The 17,968-nt window shown below is 39.0% G+C and overlaps 1 protein-coding gene across 4 annotated transcripts in view; it reads left to right on the top strand.

The window, feature by feature from the left end:
- The window catches only part of NR5A2 (nuclear receptor subfamily 5 group A member 2), a 98,003-nt gene extending 82,195 nt beyond the window's left edge, over positions 1 to 15,808 (top strand). For all 4 annotated transcript variants that reach the window (XM_063344739.1, XM_063344742.1, XM_063344740.1 and 1 more), the window contains one exon: positions 12,534 to 15,808. In XM_063344739.1, the coding sequence (XP_063200809.1) occupies positions 12,534 to 12,781 (248 nt within the window). In that variant the 3' untranslated portion in view covers positions 12,782 to 15,808. The remainder of the gene's footprint in view (positions 1 to 12,533) is intronic.
- The last annotated feature ends 2,160 nt before the right edge of the window (positions 15,809 to 17,968 follow it).

Here is a 17,968-nt window from a genome sequence, read left to right as displayed (position 1 = left end):
TCGTGGAAACCATTATTTTGAAGATGAAACATTGTGTTGTGTCCTTTACCACTATTACAGGCAGTCAGTCTGTTAGAACATATTGGGCGATTATAGGCTAGTCTTTTCAGAGAAAGCCATGGGTTTCAAGTTAGCAGTAACCATCTATCAATTCTTGAGATTATGCCATGATTTACTGTCACAGCATCGTGTATTCTCTGATTTTCTGCCTCCTGTGAAACATTGTGCTTTCCTTTTCTATTGATGTATCAACTATAATAGTTACAAGCAGCTACAGAAAAATCAATAGCGAACTTTCATTACTGTGCACATAAAGAGTACCATGCTGCGAGAGCACCTCGCTGTTAAATAGTCACCAGCAGTAAGGTGCACTATAAATGTCTGTTATTTTGGTCTAAATGAAGAATGTCTGAATTTGAAACATCAAATATCTAGGATTTTTGACACCACTGGATTCTATGTCAAGTCTTTCCAGTATGTGATTTTTTTTTCCAGGTGTCAGGCTTGATTTGTTTTTTTTTGTGCTGGGATCTGTGTATTTTTTTTAACCTGAAGCTGACACAGGAAATTAATATCAAAATAAAGTATTGCTGGGCTCTGCTTAACTGTAAGCTCATTAGGTTTGGTTGGGCGGAAGTGGTAAGAATTGTGTTAATCTTTGTGGAAATAGTTTATATCTTACTAAGTGAAGTAAGCTGACTTTGATTAAGGTGAACAGACCAATAATCCCTGTGTTAAACACAGAGACAAAAGAGGTACCACAGTGTCACTGCGGGCTCAAAAGTGCTCCTCGGACTGTGCACTAGGAAAAGGACTGAGTTGCTTTTCAACCCACAGTTTGGAAAAAATAGTGTAAATTTTGAATATATTTATTTGTCTCTGGGAACACGTTAACTTCCAATTAGCGAATATAAACGAAGAATGGCAAGAACAACAGCAAACATGTGAGTGTGTCACCTTGGACGTGCCCGGGGCATTTGGCTTTTCGGGCCGTTTCTGCAGCAGTTGGGTAAGGGTCCCTGCAGGGCGGGCGGGCAGTTCTGCCGCAGGAATTAGTACTTACTTTGGCATTTTGAGACTATGGTGATTTACAGCTATAAATGCACTGTTTGTTGCAGAATACCTTCTATTTGAAAGCCTGTGCGTTCCCATGAAACTAAAGCAGGAGAATGCACATGTGTACTTACACGAGTCATGTCCTGCCAAATGCATATCCCGCTGTCTGCTGCGGCCGCACGGTTATAGGAAAGCACTGCTTCTTGGCCTGTGCATAACTTTCAGGAAAATTAACCTTTAAAGAAATCCAAATTGCTTTTACAATTTTCGTATTACTAACTCATATAACTTTTCCCTTAAAATGAAAACCAGAACAGTAATTTCATTCCAAACAGCAATCCACAGGCCTGCCTGTAAATACCCCTGCTTTGAAGAGTACAGTGAGATCTATCTAGAACTGACCTTAATCCAATGAGTGTTGATTTAGGTGGAGGTGGATCTAGAATTAAAAATCCTTCTAGATCCTAACCAATAAAGGCGAAATCCAGAGTCTAATTCAATAAAGCATCAAGGGACTTGGCAGAGCATCACCGGGATCCTGAGGGCATGTGTGTCACTGGTGGGTGAGCCTGGCCAGGGCAGGAAAAGGGCAAACCTCAGTTTGCAGGAGGCCAAGCTCCCTCATGTTCCTGACCTCCTCTGTAGACCATCACAGCAGACACTGCACAGTGCCAGAGGTGCGCTCGCTTCCTTCACCTGACATGTGGCATTAGGGGCCAAAAAGTACCTCTGCCCTTCTGCTGAGAACATGAATTTTTTGGCACCAGGTTAGGGGGAGTTCCAGCCAGAGAATAGTGGGAGACTTTGTGCTCCCCATGTTAAACCTGTGACTATGTTGTCCATGGAAATTTCTCATCTATATCTGACCAAACATTCGAGTCTGAGCTGAGCAGTGAGCACAAGTGGAGTTTACCTGACTTATTTCTGCTATTCCTTAATAAGAAATTGGAATATTAAAATATTAAAATCCAGTCCTTTCTTCTCAAGAAATCGCAGATAGCTGAGCCTCATATTTGAAATGTAGGTGTAAGAGTATTTCCTCTATCCCACCCTTGTCTACCCTATCAGTTTAAATGATGAGTAACCATGTTCCCAGAGGGACTTTCAGGTGAACTTTTCTTTAGCTGTCATATTTTTATGTTTAAAAGTATAAGCAGTGCAGATGAAGAACCCACCAGAGTCTTTGGGAAAAGAGTCCAAAGCTGATATGCATCCAGTGTTTCCTGTGTGCCAGCAGTGACACATGCAGAGTGCCCATTAAGGCTTCTGTCACTCCTGTTTGCTAAGACACTTCCACAGCTAAGCACGGACACGTGTCACAGCAAAAAACGAAATTTGCTACTTCCGCTCAGATGAATAGGCAGCGTCAGGAACAATACGCTTTGAAATTCCACAGCAGAAAATTACTTACCTTAGTTGTGTTTACTGTCCATGCAAGCTAGACCGAGAGCACAGGAGAATGAAGTGGGGTTCTTTTCCACCTAGCAGGAGGCAAAGGGGCCTGGGCTGGCAGGGGGGCCGGGGGGCCAGCACGAGGACCCTGTCTCAGGGCCAGTGGCTCTGCTGTCGCTCAGTGAGGAGCACCAGCACACGGTGTGCTGCATTTAAGCAAATGCATGGGCTGGTCGCAGTCAGGCGTGGTAATGATCTGATGACTGATAGACACACGGATATGATGGGACCACTCTCGTCAGCGCTCTTCATCTAAGCCAGCAAATTTTTTGCCAACACTAATTTGATAGGGAATTGAAAGGGCATCTTAAGAGACAACGGCTTCAATGTACTGTCATTGGTTTTGTGAGCTGTTCGCAGTTATGTTTGCACAGTAAATAATTGTAAATGCCCAAAGTAGAGTCTAGCTCTTATAAATAATAACAGTAAAATTAAAATGTTTGCCTAATAAGAGTTGCATATTACTTTCTACTGTAGCTCTACTGCAGTGCTTTCAGCACTGAGCAATTGAATGAATGCATTTTGCTTTATATTATTTCAATATAAGTATATAAGAAAATAGTTCTTTTGCTGATTTCCACTTCCCACATCTTACAGAGGCAGAGGTGATTATCTTTTTCATGTTCTTTCTAAACTAGAATCAGCTTCCACTGATACAACCTAATTCAGTGGAAAATACCTGTTGGTGCAAACATCGGCACATAAAATTAGTAACATCATGTCTTTAAAAGTCTCGGAAAAGAAGAGAAATAGTTTTTTGAAATCAATATGTCTGAAAAAAAGATGATTGGTTGGTTGTCTTACACTAAGCCTTGTCTCAAAATAGTGCAAAAGACTTAAAACTCTAAATTATTTGTTAATTATGTTGACAGAAAGTCATAGTAGAGTCTTGTACTTCTTAGATCAGCGTATCATTAAAACGCTTTTGCTTAACTACATTTCCTTCTTTTAAAGAGAACATATTGTAATAATTTTTGCTCCTGTGGGACTTTCGATCTAAACAAAAGGATAAAGCCAAACAAAATTCACTAAGTAGTAAAAAAGTGGTACGAAGTTTTACTCTAATCTGGAAACCACTATAATGATATAATTGGCTGGTCCAATATTTTTAACCAAGTTCAAAAAAGTTTGAAATATAATAATGAAATGCAAATACAGTCCTGATCCCAAAGACCAGAAGAATGCCTTTAAGCTAGTATTTATAACAAGAGCTATTCGACTGAGCTCTCTTGTAAATTTTATCATACCTGAGGCAGTTTTCCTCAGTCGATTAGCTGGAAAGCTGAATATATCCTGAGGCAAACCAGACATCTAGTACAGGCTAAATTCAACTACTGGAGCTTAAATTTGGCTTAATATATCCCCACTTGGATCTGCCTGTTTAATTCTCTTTCATATGATAACGTTGGTTTATTCATAGTCTGGACTTGCCACCTGAACAAACTGTACCTCATATCTTATTCTAATGGAAAAAGAAAACTTTGCAAAAACCACAAAAGTTCCTGACTGAATATCAAATGCAAATTTGGGATTAAAAACTGTTTTGTAAAGTGACTACAAGATTAGTACAGAGAGATTTTTCCCCTAAGGAGTACTGCTTTTTATGATCATGCATTTTTTATACTCTGCAGAGACAGATGGGCTTTATAAAAGGATACAGCCTGCTACTCAAAAGGGTTTCAGTGGCAGCTGCACTTCTGTGTTTTAACCTCAGTAGAAATTTATATTCGATATTTTTCCAGAAAATATTTATATTTCTTCTTTTAGGACTATATCACCCCTTGGTGTAGTTCCAGCGGCGGCAGTAGAAATACGTCTGAGATTAATCTGCTCTATTATCCCTATTTTAAACAGTACTTGAGTAGTAGGAGAGGACTAGAAAGGGAAAGGATAGATAATGTGCAAGCTTCTCATGAGTGCAATAAATCCAATCATTCAGAAAAGTTGCAAATGTCTAAGAAAAAGCAGAGCAAGTATTTTCTAAATAAAACCAGATCATTCTAAAATTTTCATTCCTTTTTTCCTAAACATTCAGCTTCTTCTCAGATAAATAATAGATTCTTTCTTGCTCCTCTCTACATTATACTGTACTGTCTATTATTGCAAGTTGCATACAGCACCCTTTCTGCCTCAGTTCATAACTTCAAGGATTTTGTATGATGTCCCCATCACCATTCCCAGGAACTTCATAAATATTTATGACATCTTAAACTATTCACACCGTACAAATTGTAGACATTGACAGCCAGTTCCTTTAAAACACCAACAATCCTGTATTGTTCATATGCTATTGAAGATTAAAATGATGTTTCAGAAATTAACTGGGGAAACCATTTGGTTCAATAAATTTACTATTTCTAATTTTTTTAACTCTTATCAGAAGCCTTGTTTCTGCTTTTATCAAATGTGATACCTTTTTTCCTGGTAACTGTAAGTGTGATATAAACTAGTGCTATGGTTGTAGATTTGTCTGCATTTAAACATATATACATATATATATATGTATATGCCTTCTGATAGCATGATAATTAACATGCCAGTTTTCTTATCCATTCTTATTCCAACTGAATATTCATAAAACAAACATTTCTAGCCCAGTATAATATGAACCTGGAATTCGGTGAGGGGTTTGGAAAAATTAGTTTTGACTCATGCTCTTTCTCGGTTTATCTGTGGGACCTTCACTAATCACTTCTGCCCCAGTGTATCAACACGTGCTAGCATACAGATATGACCATGGCTCCACGGGATAGTGGTTATATAATTTTTCCTTGGAAAAGAGACCTAGATGGAGACATTTTTTCTAGGATTGAGCTGTCATTTACCTCAAGCGGTCACTAGGTCAAATAGACAAACAAACCTGGAAACAGGAATCAGGAACCCACATCAGCCCAGGCAGCTTCCCTCACCACCAGCCTAGAAAAGGCAGGCTATAAATTTGGGCTTAAATCACCTAGAGTTATTTTTTTTTGGTGCAGCAGCAGAGCTTCAACCCAAAGACTGGAGCACATCTGAATTTTACAACCCAAAGACTGGAGCACACCTGGCCGTGCTTTTCCCTCATGAGTCACAGTGAGAAAGGTTGGACTTTGTATTTAAGGGTGCAGCTGGCTGTGGACTTTGGGACCAGACTTGTGAGCAGCTCTTACTCCAAAGGAGGCCTGGCAGGATCTTGTTTTATTGTGTTTCAGTGACGACCATATCATGTATGCCTCATTGAAAAGTAATAAGGATGTTGGATCCTGGGGTGCCAGGACGAGAATCGGGTGGAGATTTTGTTTGTTTGTTTAACTTTCGAGTCAGTAAATTCAGCCTGAGCTGTTGAAAGTCAAGCTGTTTTATGCTCCCAAGTGATGACTCAGTAATTACACCAGTCATAAACGTTCAGGAAATCAAATTAGGCTTTGCCCTTTGTCTTTACTGGGAAACAACTGAAATTTAATAATATAATTTCACAGTGACGCAAGGAGGGGGATCCAGCTTACTTCCCCATGTCTCCCTTTCCACTGCAGAGTTAACAGCAGCAAAAGCAATTATAAAATTCTTCACCGAAGTCAATAAGCACAGTTGTTAATAGATATCAGGAGCTGATATTGTCAGTAAGAATCTATCATTTTGCAGTCTTTTTGGAATAGAATATTTTAAATAACAGTAGAAAGTCTACCACTCTAAAACAACAGCAAAATATGTTTTAGTTGCGTATGAGTTGTTCTGAAACAAACGAAAGATCCATCAAGATTGAATACCGAGGAGATGTAGTATTCTATATATACTACATATATATAGTATTTTATATATATATATATAGTATTCTATATATACTATAAAATAGTATTCAGATTAAGAATTACAGCTTGTTCTCTCATCAGCATCTTAATCTCACTTTAAAAATATATATCATTTTGCCCAATACTTAGGTGTGAATGAACTACATTGCTATAGAAGAATTTAATCAAGATTTCCAAAACAATGTGCCCATTATCTGATGTAATATTCAACTGAAAATGAAAATTACTTTATGACCCTAATAAACAGTCAGAGATCGATCATTGCACTGTTATAAATAGCTTAACCACTGCCCAAAAAAGTGCTTCTAAAGACAGGAAAAGTTTTCTACACATCCAGTTTGGACCAGGGAGTCTTAAGAAAAGAGAAGTGGTTTTTCTCGTTATAATGTAAAGGTTTTCCCAGGTTTGGAAAGTGCTAAATAGAGTGCCTTACCGCTGATTAACAAATACACCTATCAAAAATTGTTTCCCATGACGTCTAAGTAAATAATATTCAGCACAACCCTTCTGTAATAAAATTGAGAGGAATTTTGCAGTAAGGAACTTATCTTTAGCATAAATCTTCCTTCATTATAGCATTTTGTCTGTCAAGACGGCTTAGCTATAGGAAGGGCATACATCTGCCTTCATGACAGATGTGTTATATGGAACCACTGCTGTTGCCATTAGTTTCAATGGAGGAGAATTGTGGGTAATTTTCAGAGATTGGCACTTTATCAACCATTACTACTCTTGCCCTTGAAAAATTTTTTATCACATGTCAAAAATCTACCTGTGTTTTAATTCCTGTAACCCGCAGGGTTTGCAGGGCTAGCAGAGAGCGGGCAAAAAAAATTAGGAAAAAGCTGTGTTTAAAGAGAGGAAGGTTTGGTAACGTCACCTCCATCCTGGGTAATCCCCCTTCTTTGAACTACTCTGGTGGAAAAACCTCCACCAGAATTAACATATCCCATCATCAAGGTCAAATGGGAATTGGCCTCACAGCAAAGCCCCTGACAGGAACCTCGACTTTGGGCTGAGGAGCCTCGTTGTATCTTTCCCTGATAAAACAGCGTGTTTCTAAGCAGAGGCAATGCTGCTTGTTAGGCCAAGCGGGCGGGCTGGCTGGAAAGAACAGACAAACCTCCTGGAGGGTGAGCCTGAAGGCCATCCTGGCCAAAATACCATCACTAGAGGTTGGAAGACATCATATTTTACCTACACATTTGAAAGCCATTCCAAAGAGCTGCTAAGCTTTGGGGCCAGTTGGGTTTCAATAAAGCCTTTAAGGGACTTTATACCTGGGCTGGTATTGAGTCCTATTGCCTGGGGTATCTGCAAGACTGTTTCCAGACTTGTGAAAGTGAGAAGTTTCCCCCCACGGAGAAGCCTAAACACAACCTTATTTCGTCCTCACAGCACCAGGACTTGCAACAGTGCAAAATACAGAGAGGCAGCCGAGCTGTCTGTGCCCACATCTCTTCGTCGCTTCATGTAGAAAGAGCATCTGATAAAAGACATGAGCAGTCAAATTCAACCATCTTTCTTTGGGCAATATTTACGCTGTTCCTAAGGAGTTACTATTTTTCAAATTTAAATCTCTCATTCTCTTTCATTTTTCTTTTCAAAATTCCCAGACCAAGGGAAGCTCTCTACAGATTAGTAGACCACCAAATCTTCAGTATTTCATGTCTGGAATATGAGAGGGAGAAAATCTCTCTGAAACCTAAATATTTTCCCCCTCTAAAGACCAGACCCATTTTTGGGGAAAATATGCAAAAGTGTTCTCCTCGGGCTGAATGTTGTATGCAGTTTCAGCTTAATGCACAGCTTTATAGCAGATACAGAAAATAATCAAAATGGGGGGGATTTCTGGGAATACTGGCAGATCTTTACTGGGACTGCAGAGCAGATCCTGACACGCTATAATACTGTTTTTGTCTTAATCGTCAAAAGTAAGCTATAGAGAACAAAAATTCTTTGTTTGACAGAAAAGCAATTGCTATTTCTTGTAAAACATATAATATATTCCAGAAGACCTAAGGGTTTACTTTCCAATAAGGATAGAAAAAGATGTGCGCCCCACTGTGAGCTCACAGTAAGGCTGTTTCATGTAAAAAGTTGGTAATTAGTCCCTGAGTGAATAAAGTAGAAGAGATAAGAGACTGATACTTACTGTAGCAACACAAAACACTTTTTCTAGCTGCTAGGATTTAAAGGGTGTGTGGGTGGGAGGGGGGGGCCCTACTCCTACTCATTTAATTTACAAGCGTCTAAACCTTGGAAAATGATTTCTTGCATTAAGCTTAAACATGTGTACTTTAAATTGTTACTAACTGATGTAAAGATTGATAGGAGACACTCCAATTCTAAAAAGCAGACAGGAGTGAAGAATTACATGAAAGCGTAGAAGAGTGCTGTGCGGTACCCATCAGCAGCAGATTTCACACTCATTTCACACCACTGCCTTCAGCAGAGCTACACCAGCATTGCCTGATGTTTCTCCAAGTTAACTCATTAGCATTCAAAGGATCTTTATCAAAAAGGAAATACTTGGAATACTAAATCACGTACCTTTAGCCAGAGTTATATAGTAAATACCAGGAACAAAACCAAACACAAAGCACAGGAAAACCATCTACTTACAAACCAAAGTTACTATTTAATAACATTTGTATCACTATCAGCTAAATGCTAAGTACCAGAAGTAAAAAATACGTAGCATTTCTTGTTCTACCTGCAGAACTTGGAGCTACTGGAAATAGCTTAATATTCACATGCTTTCCTTTGTTGTTATTCATCTTTATTAGAGCTAGAGTTTGTGATTCTCTCTCAAAAATAACTACGTAATTTACATTGCAACTATGTGTTTGGCAAACTTCTTTTTTAGCAATCTACAAAATATCATAGAAGAGCTTGAGAAGTGACCATAGAGCTTTACACAGCGCTCCCAGCACATACCATTTGATTTACTTTCTCTCTCTCTTCAGTTTGTTTCATTTGCTTCACTGCAGCACTTAATTGTTAATGTATCCAAAAATCATATCCAAAAATCTTGGTTGCTTCATGAAGACTCACACCAAAATACATACCTGGTCATCAGGTTGCCTCTACATCCCCACTATTATGACTGCAGTCATAGAGAGATCTACACACAGATTAATTGTGTAGTGATGCCCTAAACTGTAATCATTTAGACTACAAGTACCTGATTCAGTATAGAAACGGTCAGGAAAATTCTACAAATTTTCACTGGTTAACTAATAACATGTTGTTTACAAGCACTGAGTCTCACCACAAATGTCAAGAATTTGTGCAGAGGAAATATATTAAAAGTATTTCCTCAGGCTGGATGTGGTATAGAAGCCCGAGAACTACTTTTTGTTTACTGTTAGTGTTAACTGGAGTTGTTTTTACATCTGACTTCAGTGCTTATGTTGCCACACAGGAGTATTTAAAGAACTGTCCACTGAGATGAGAAAAAAACCCACCACACAGACCTTCTTCCCCCGTAGTTCTGCAACTTCCATGCAATTCAGGCAGGCCACGTAGCTGACGAGCGCGCAGGGACACCTGTACAACACACAGGGACACCCACTGCCAGAAGCCACCGATCCTGTGCACGGGCGTAATGTAGATAAAACATGATGCCTCCTTTTGGCTTGCAGTATGAGATCAATACATCAGATCAGAGGACAGAATGCATCTCTATGAAACATATACTGAATTCTCCACTTCTGCAGGAAAACACAAAAAAGTTGCAATTCTCAGATTTTGTTTCTTCCTGATCTTTGCAAAAATTGATTTTGTGATGCTGCCAATAAATATATATTACCTGCAGTAACACTTAGACAGAGAACAAAAATGAGCATGAACCTGTTTTTCCAAGAAGTCAGCACAATGTAATCTCACGGTATGATTCAAAACAGAGAGCAAGAGAAAGATGCCTTTTGAATTCAAAGGGGGTTGAATCAGCTAACAGTTTCTAAAACTTCCTGATGTTTAAAGTTATTCTTAACAGGGAAAAGAAGTTCGAAGTACTGCTTCTGAAATCATTATACATTTTATCTTGCTGTTTAACACAGTTTAATCTCCAGCATGGTCCCTGTTTTCTGTGTGAATTTCTTATGTTCTAACAATTCATTCTTGATTGTGTTTTGCATCTGAAAGCGACCTATTTAGAATAAACACGGTAGGTGATACTGTTCCTTTCTTAACTTTATAAAAATATGCTTAGAACACCCAATTTTTAAACCAGGTTACACTAGCTACAAAATACCTCAGGAGTTTTATGCAGGTATGTAAAATAATAAACAGTTATATTTTGTGTGAGAAAGCGTTCAGTGTAATACATGAAAACATGATTATCCAAAGATCTCCAGAGACACTGACAAAAAGACTTTGAGTTTGAATAGCTAAGGGACCAGGCATAGCACCTTTGAAGTTTCCAGTTCTCCTCACTCTGGCTAAGGCAAAGTTCAGACAATTCTTATTGGACAGCTGTCACAATTTAAGCATTGCTAACGCGTTCCTTAAGCCAGCTAGCAAAATTCAGATGGAGGTCGTGTCCCGAGTTCCCAAACAAGCAGCACAAATCCGGGAGTCACTTGCTTCATTTCCACAGTGAAACTGGGAGAGGAAGGAGGCAGGCAGTGACGACCGCAGCAGGAAACACCCCAGCTCACGCCAGAGCAGAGCTGAAGCGCGGGCGACAGCCAGCACGCTCCAGAGAGGCTCCTGCTCAAAGCCGGGGACTCAGGCCCTGGAGGCAATGCGCTGCCCTGGCCTGCCATTGAGGTCCTTGGCATCCCTCCTATCCTCTTGTCCTGAAGAAAATATTTGCCTCCCCCAACCGTTTCTTTCATATTCCAGCACACAGTTATGTGCAGGAACTAACATTTGCTCTATTGAAAGTAGTTCTAGGAAAAAGTACAGTGAGACCCAATTTACACAGCCTCCCAGGCTGCTGATGGATTGGGGGACCAACGTGTGTTCCTGTTTTGCAAAGGAAAACACTCATTTCCCCTCCCATCAAAGGCTGGCATTTACAATGAACCAAAATCTGCCAAATTCCGCCAAATTCCCCATCTCCTGTGCTCCAAGAACACCCATAGAAGAGCATTTGTTGAAAGTGAATTAGCAGCATAGTTATGCTCAGTAACGGCGTGCTTTAGCAGTACAAGAAACTGTGTGACAGAACTCTACTGATGGTGTAAGTGATCAAACACCAACCAAAACAAGTTCTCCCAGCAAGAGCACTTTGATCACTTCACTCTTTCTGCACTATAGCAGCACCCTAATTTGCAAGCTTTAGAATAACTTCTGCTTTCTCCAGACACGTCGAAAGAAGATACCATCAGGGTAACTTTTACACAGGGAAGCAAATAATGAGGAGTTAATATACTGGCATTTATCTCTGACCAGCATTTGCAGAGCTCGAACTTGCGGTATAGGAACAGAAGGTAATCAAACAGAGGCAGAGTGAACAAACTGTACCTGCCTTACTGATGTAAATGCCCCTGTTGTCCAATACCAAAAAAAAAAAAAAAATCGGTGTTGGATTTCAGAAACCATATTCAGGTTAAAGGGCACCATTCTTATCTGGTATTCCACCCAAAGGACAATGATTTCATTTTATAAAGATCATTAGCCAGTGAAATATATATTTTAGAGAGTTTCTAGTAGGGAAGATTATTTTGGCAGTCACTGGAGTGTACCAGATGGTTCATTAACATAGGCTAGACAAGTCAAAGGCTTTCAGAATCATTTAGAAAATGTCAAACAGAAACAAGAACCCTGTCACTTTTTATTAGAATTAACTACATCATACCCTGGACACAGATTTCACCTTGGGTCAGAAAAATTAATACAGAATTATATGAATTGTGTAACATACTAGGTTAAAGATAGGGCTTCCTCTTGGGACTCATTTGCTAGCAATATATTATGGTCTTCTACTTTAGGAATCCTCAACCTTTCTTTTTGTAAGCTATGAAAAGAGCTGACCTTGCTCAGACTCCATTGGTGTCTAATTGATTTGAGGTATATGCAGAATTTCAACAAGACACTCCACTAAAGCTCTTTTGTGATCATTTTCCCAGGAAAGTTGGCAAAAGGGTTCACTGAATATTCAGCAGCTTGTAAAGTATGCTTTTGTCAGGAGGAAAAAAAATACATCCATTTAGTGAAACACTGCCTTCGTAAACAGGAATTAAAATGCAACTGAATTGTTTTGTTTTTTTTTTTACTATCATTCAGATGTCAAAAATCTTGAGAACTTCCAGCTTGTGGAAGGTGTTCAGGAACAAGTGAATGCTGCTCTGCTGGACTACACAATGTGTAATTACCCACAGCAAACAGACAAATTTGGGCAGCTTCTCCTGCGACTACCAGAAATCCGGGCCATCAGTATGCAGGCCGAAGAATACCTCTACTACAAACACCTGAACGGGGATGTGCCGTGTAATAACCTTCTCATTGAAATGCTGCATGCAAAGAGAGCATAAATTATACCCATTAGAGCTTCTGCTTTCAAGGAAAAAAAAAAATATTCTGAACTGCTCCAAGCAACACTAATTAAAATGTGGTTTTAAGACTTTGCAAAATGGTATAATAATCAAATACTAATAGTAAATAAGTGATGTATCAGGGTATTTGTATTGCAAACTGTGAATCATATGCTACACATCCCCAAAGGAATCTATATAGGACTTTATACTGGATTGAAGTCAACTTACCAAGTGGATACTGTCACCAATGTCAACACGAAAAGGACAGAATGATTCTTGTATATTTAACTCTGCTGATTGCCAATATGAAGAAACTTAGGAGGAAAAAAAAAAACCACCAAACTGATCCGTGTGATTGAGCTAAGATAGTGGGGAATTTGAGTGCACTAAATTCCTTCACTTTACAGCAGGACTTCTAAAACAGTTATAATAGATGCAAAACTGCATCTATAGCATCTTCTGTCATCCTTCCAAGGACCCAACACTTACTTCTTCTGTGATAAATGATGTGGCATCCATTCAACAATCTGTGAGAGAGAGCTGGCGTAGGCCACGTGCTATGTAGTATCGCCACCAGATCCTGGGAGGCTGCCTGTGACTGTCGGTCTCTCAGGCCTGCAAATCGCCAACACGAAGTCTGTGATCCAGTTAGCTTGGCATCCTTACTACGTTCTGAAGTTTGTTTTGTCACGTGTTCATGTTGCTCTATCAGGCAGTATCCCTCTTCTACTACTGTTATGGGGTAGCTATTAAATAGCTAAGATAAATATTCCAAAACAAATTAGCCAGTTCAACTATATACTTAACTACTGCGGTGGCTAAAATGTGGCTCTGCTCTGTATTCACAGCCATTGCCAAATAAAGGAAATGGAGATATTTTAGCCATCACAAACGATAGCTTCTTTGACACGCATAAAAAAAAATATTTTCTACAACACCAAATACTGATGTGAAAAAACTAAAAAACTTTAAAAAAAAAATACGCATTTAGGGATGCAAGAAGAGACAAATGAATTATATGAGCTGATGATGCCATGGAGCTTATTAAGAAATGATCTTTAAAACTACCAGTAATTAAGAAACTAAATTTCAACTCAAACATCCAATATCTAATGAAACTTTTTAAAGTTAGGTAATGCATGTCTTTTACGCAAAGAAAGAAGAGTGATACTGCTGTGTCTATGTAGGCCAAAGTCTGCTGCAGAACAAATATTAGAGAAGAACAAACAATTCTCTCTTTCCAAATGAAGATATCAGTATTAACATGTAGTGCCACAGTTATAAGTCTTGCCTTATTTCATTATCCTTAAAGGTAACTGTGCAGGTGTGGATCAACATACGTTTAAAATAAAGTATTAATCTCTAACATTAACGAAAACATAGTGTTTACATTCTTTAGGTCCTGTGGGGAAAAAACTGTGATAAAATTGCAGAGCAGTGATTTCCTTATTATTTCTTTTAAATTGGTAATTATTTTACCAGTACTTAATTACTGTATGTCGTGAGACACTAAAATCAATAGGGGTATTTCATTTTGACTTTAATTTTTGAGATTATCGGCTGCACAATCACTTGTAGAAACTGTATAAAATCCTAATCTTTTAATTTTTTTCATGAAGATTGCTGGCTTTTGAATAGTTTATTTATATTGTATATGATAGTTTTCACTGTAGACAATTATGATGCTAATTTATTGTTCTTTGGTTTCATCTTTATATAAGACATAGCCAGAATGAAGAAGCCAAATATATGTGTTTACCGTAGCATGTCTTCAAGTTAGTGGAACATAGTTCAGGGACACACAAGGGTCTTTACAAATTAAAATCATTCACTTGATTAAATGTCTGTAAATCTTCATAATCCTAAATGCAGTTTATTTAAATCTATTGTAAATTATGTGAGTTATAGCTTTTTCTGTTTCATGTGAACTTGAAAAGATGCATTTCTCGTATTTTTTTCCAACCATTCATGCATTGTATACCAAAGACATCAGTTATTACATCTGCATTAGTACAAAGCACACTATTTTAATCGCCTGTATTAATCAGCTCTAACATTCTGTCCATGCATAGGGTACAAACACAGCAAAGCCTGGTGTCTGCGACTCCTAGATGCCTGTCTTCTATCACAGAACACACGTACTGTCGTACGGACCAAAAGCAAACAAGGCACAGCTCCCTCAGTCAGCCCACACAGCAGACGTGCAAGCGTCATTTAAATAAGAGCATTCTCCCTCAAGCAAACTAAATTAACAGAAAGTAGGATGCGGGTGGCAATTGCCGGTGGCCGTGAAGTACGTACACCTATGTGTACAAGATAAGTATGGTCATTCCTTCCTTCCTTAAAAGAAAAACAAAGCATAGTTCAAGTGTTTGCATTCTGTGTTTTCTCTTTTTTTTTTTTTTTTGCCTGTTGAAAAGCTTCAGTGAATCTCACTGAATAATAAAGAAAAAAGCTTAAAAAAATGTTGCTAACTGCATCTATATACAGGACAAAAGAATTAAAATAAGGTTTCATATAATTTTTCATATAGTATAATGGAAACAATTTCAGATAAACTAACATATATTTGCCCACATCTGTGGTTCCAAGAATCCTACCAGATTGCCCAAAGTACATGAACAAATAAATAAAATAAAAAAAAAATCACCAACCTCGCCCTCATGTTAATTGTTAACTACTTTGTAACCAGACATTTACTCTGACTGCCTTATTGATTACAGGACATATTAGTAAAAGCAGACTAAAATTCAAAGGGTTTTGGCTTTGGCTGGTTTATTATAGTTGTTCTGTGTTTGTAAACAGACAATCTGTAAAGTCTGACTATTTGTATAACAGATGTTCTGCAGCTGCCTTGGATTTAAATCCATGCAACTCTTAGAATGTGCAGTGAGTTACTTGTTGAAGTTGAAGTTCTCTTACTGTATCGGTGAAATACATATTGTCATGTCAGTTCTTGCCCAGAGTTTCTCATCGCCAATGGAATTATTATTTTTTTTTTCAGTATTTCAATAAATATTGATATGCCCATGATGATTACTTTATAATTGTCTTTATGGTAACATCATTCCACTGAAATGAAGCACCAGGCAAAAATCCGCTACTCGGAAGAGGAGGGTAAAACGCAAGAGGAATGAGAGCGCCAGAGAGAATTTGATGCAGAGCGGAAGATGCAGATGTGGGGAGTGGCACCTTCAAAAGCTCAGGCAGCGATGGTGAAGTTGCCTAGGCTGAAACAAAAGAAATACAGCTAAACAGATCAGATACTCTGAGTCTCTAATCAAAAAGGAATTTACCAATTAGTGCTTACAAATTATTACATTTCATCTCGTACTGCACACTTAATTTTCGCTTCACATGTCACCCACAAAGAGTTAAGCAGCCAAAGCATCAGAGGGGGAAAAAGACAGAACAAAAGAAAATCAGGTAACAGGATCCAGCAGGGCTCAGGATAACCTCTCAGCAATGTAAATACGCAGCAGGGCCAGGGGCAAACCCACAGCTTCCAACACAACTGCCAGCGGAGGCTGCCAAGGAGGCAGATGTTACTGCTACTAGAGAAAAATATTTTCCTAAAGTTGCCCTCTGGCTCATCTGATTGCCATTTCGGGAGCAGGAGGGGAAGTGGTCCAAGAGAGCGTGTCTGCAGTACCCTACTGTTCTGAGGCCGAGTCCACCGCCTCCCCTGCCCTGGCTGGTAGTTGGAAAGGGGCTGTTCTCTCAGGTGCCAAACCTTAACGCTTCAAGGGGAAAAAACAGGGCTATAATTAGTTATTTACAAATCCAGCGCTTCAGTGAAACAAAGCCGGTTCAGCGTTGCGATAAAAACAGAGTAAACCAGATAGGATTAGGTGGCTTACAAGTGGGCAAGGATTATTATAACTTTTAGGAATCCTAACTGAAAGCTACGATTTTGCATAAGACCCAGGGGAGACTTCAGGGTTGATACATTTTAGATAGTTTTCCTTACAAGTTATATATTTCTGGGCGATATATTTAGTATATACACCACGCGTTTCAATTATGAGGGGGTTTATTTTTACCTGAGTTTGACACTGTTTCTGGAACAATCTGCTGTATGTTTTTATTAGAAACATGGAAAGAGTGAGTTCAATGTAACATAGGTCAAGTCAGTACAATACTTAGTGATCTTGACAATTTCCTGGAATACTGAATAACACTTTTCATTAACCCCTAATTTGAAGGCCATGGTCTAGATACATCACAAAAGTTCCAATAATATTTCTACCTTCTCCAATATAGTTGCTACTGTTTTCCAGGGAAATTCTATATAGGTGCATCTGCTGCACTCTGGAATCTGGAATTTGGAATGGCAGACAAGAGCATTAAATTATTGGGAAGCTTAGAAAATTACAGATAAATTTTTAGGGGCATCAGATCCTAGAGCTATATAACCCTGTGATGCTGGCATGAGCCCAAATACTTCTGTGCCAGTCCAGCAATTTCCGTTGCATGTAAGCCTGTAGAGAAACAATTCATTTTCTAAGGGCTATTTGTCAACAATATGAAAAACCTTTGCTAAAATTATAAAGGCAGAAGAGGGCCCGACGCTCAGGTGGGGCGCAGACATGCCTGCCCTGATGTTAGTGGACCTGAGCTAAAGAGAGCAACACTAGAAGCTACTTGATAGGTAAAGTCTGGTCCAACACACATCAGTGGGACAAGATAAAGCTTCCCTTCAGCAAATATAACTTTCCAAACCCCTTATTTTTGCTCCTCTGCAGAACAAAACCCTCTCCAATTTATTGACAGTCCTGAAGTCTGGGATCGCAAGCTTGGACTTGCAATACCAGGTGAGTTTTCACCATTGCCCCGAGAAGGTCCTGACCCTTATTTCCTACCCACAGTAATTTCCTTTAGTCCTCAATTAACTAATCAGTCTTATGGCAGTTTCTGCCATGTATGCCCTGTGCACACCCAAGTGGATAATTCAGATGCAAGGTAAAGAGAGGTGGTGGTGGAATGCAGACTCCTGATGCCGTCTCCTGATGCATCTGTAGTGTCCTGCTCAGACCACTGGTGCCCTGCCTCGGTAAGGACCATAGGTTTTAACATTAGTTGGTAATAAAACACAGGGTGAAACAAACAGCAGAAAAACCTAGTGCTGGAGTCACAATTTTGTCCACTCACATCTTGCTCTTCCTACGCTTCAGCATCGGTGAA

The sequence above is a fragment of the Chroicocephalus ridibundus genome, chromosome 8, assembly GCF_963924245.1.
Source record: "Chroicocephalus ridibundus chromosome 8, bChrRid1.1, whole genome shotgun sequence".
NCBI lineage: Eukaryota > Metazoa > Chordata > Aves > Charadriiformes > Laridae > Chroicocephalus > Chroicocephalus ridibundus.
Note: the sequence above shows the minus strand (reverse complement) of the source record. Positions and strands in the feature narration are given on the sequence as shown.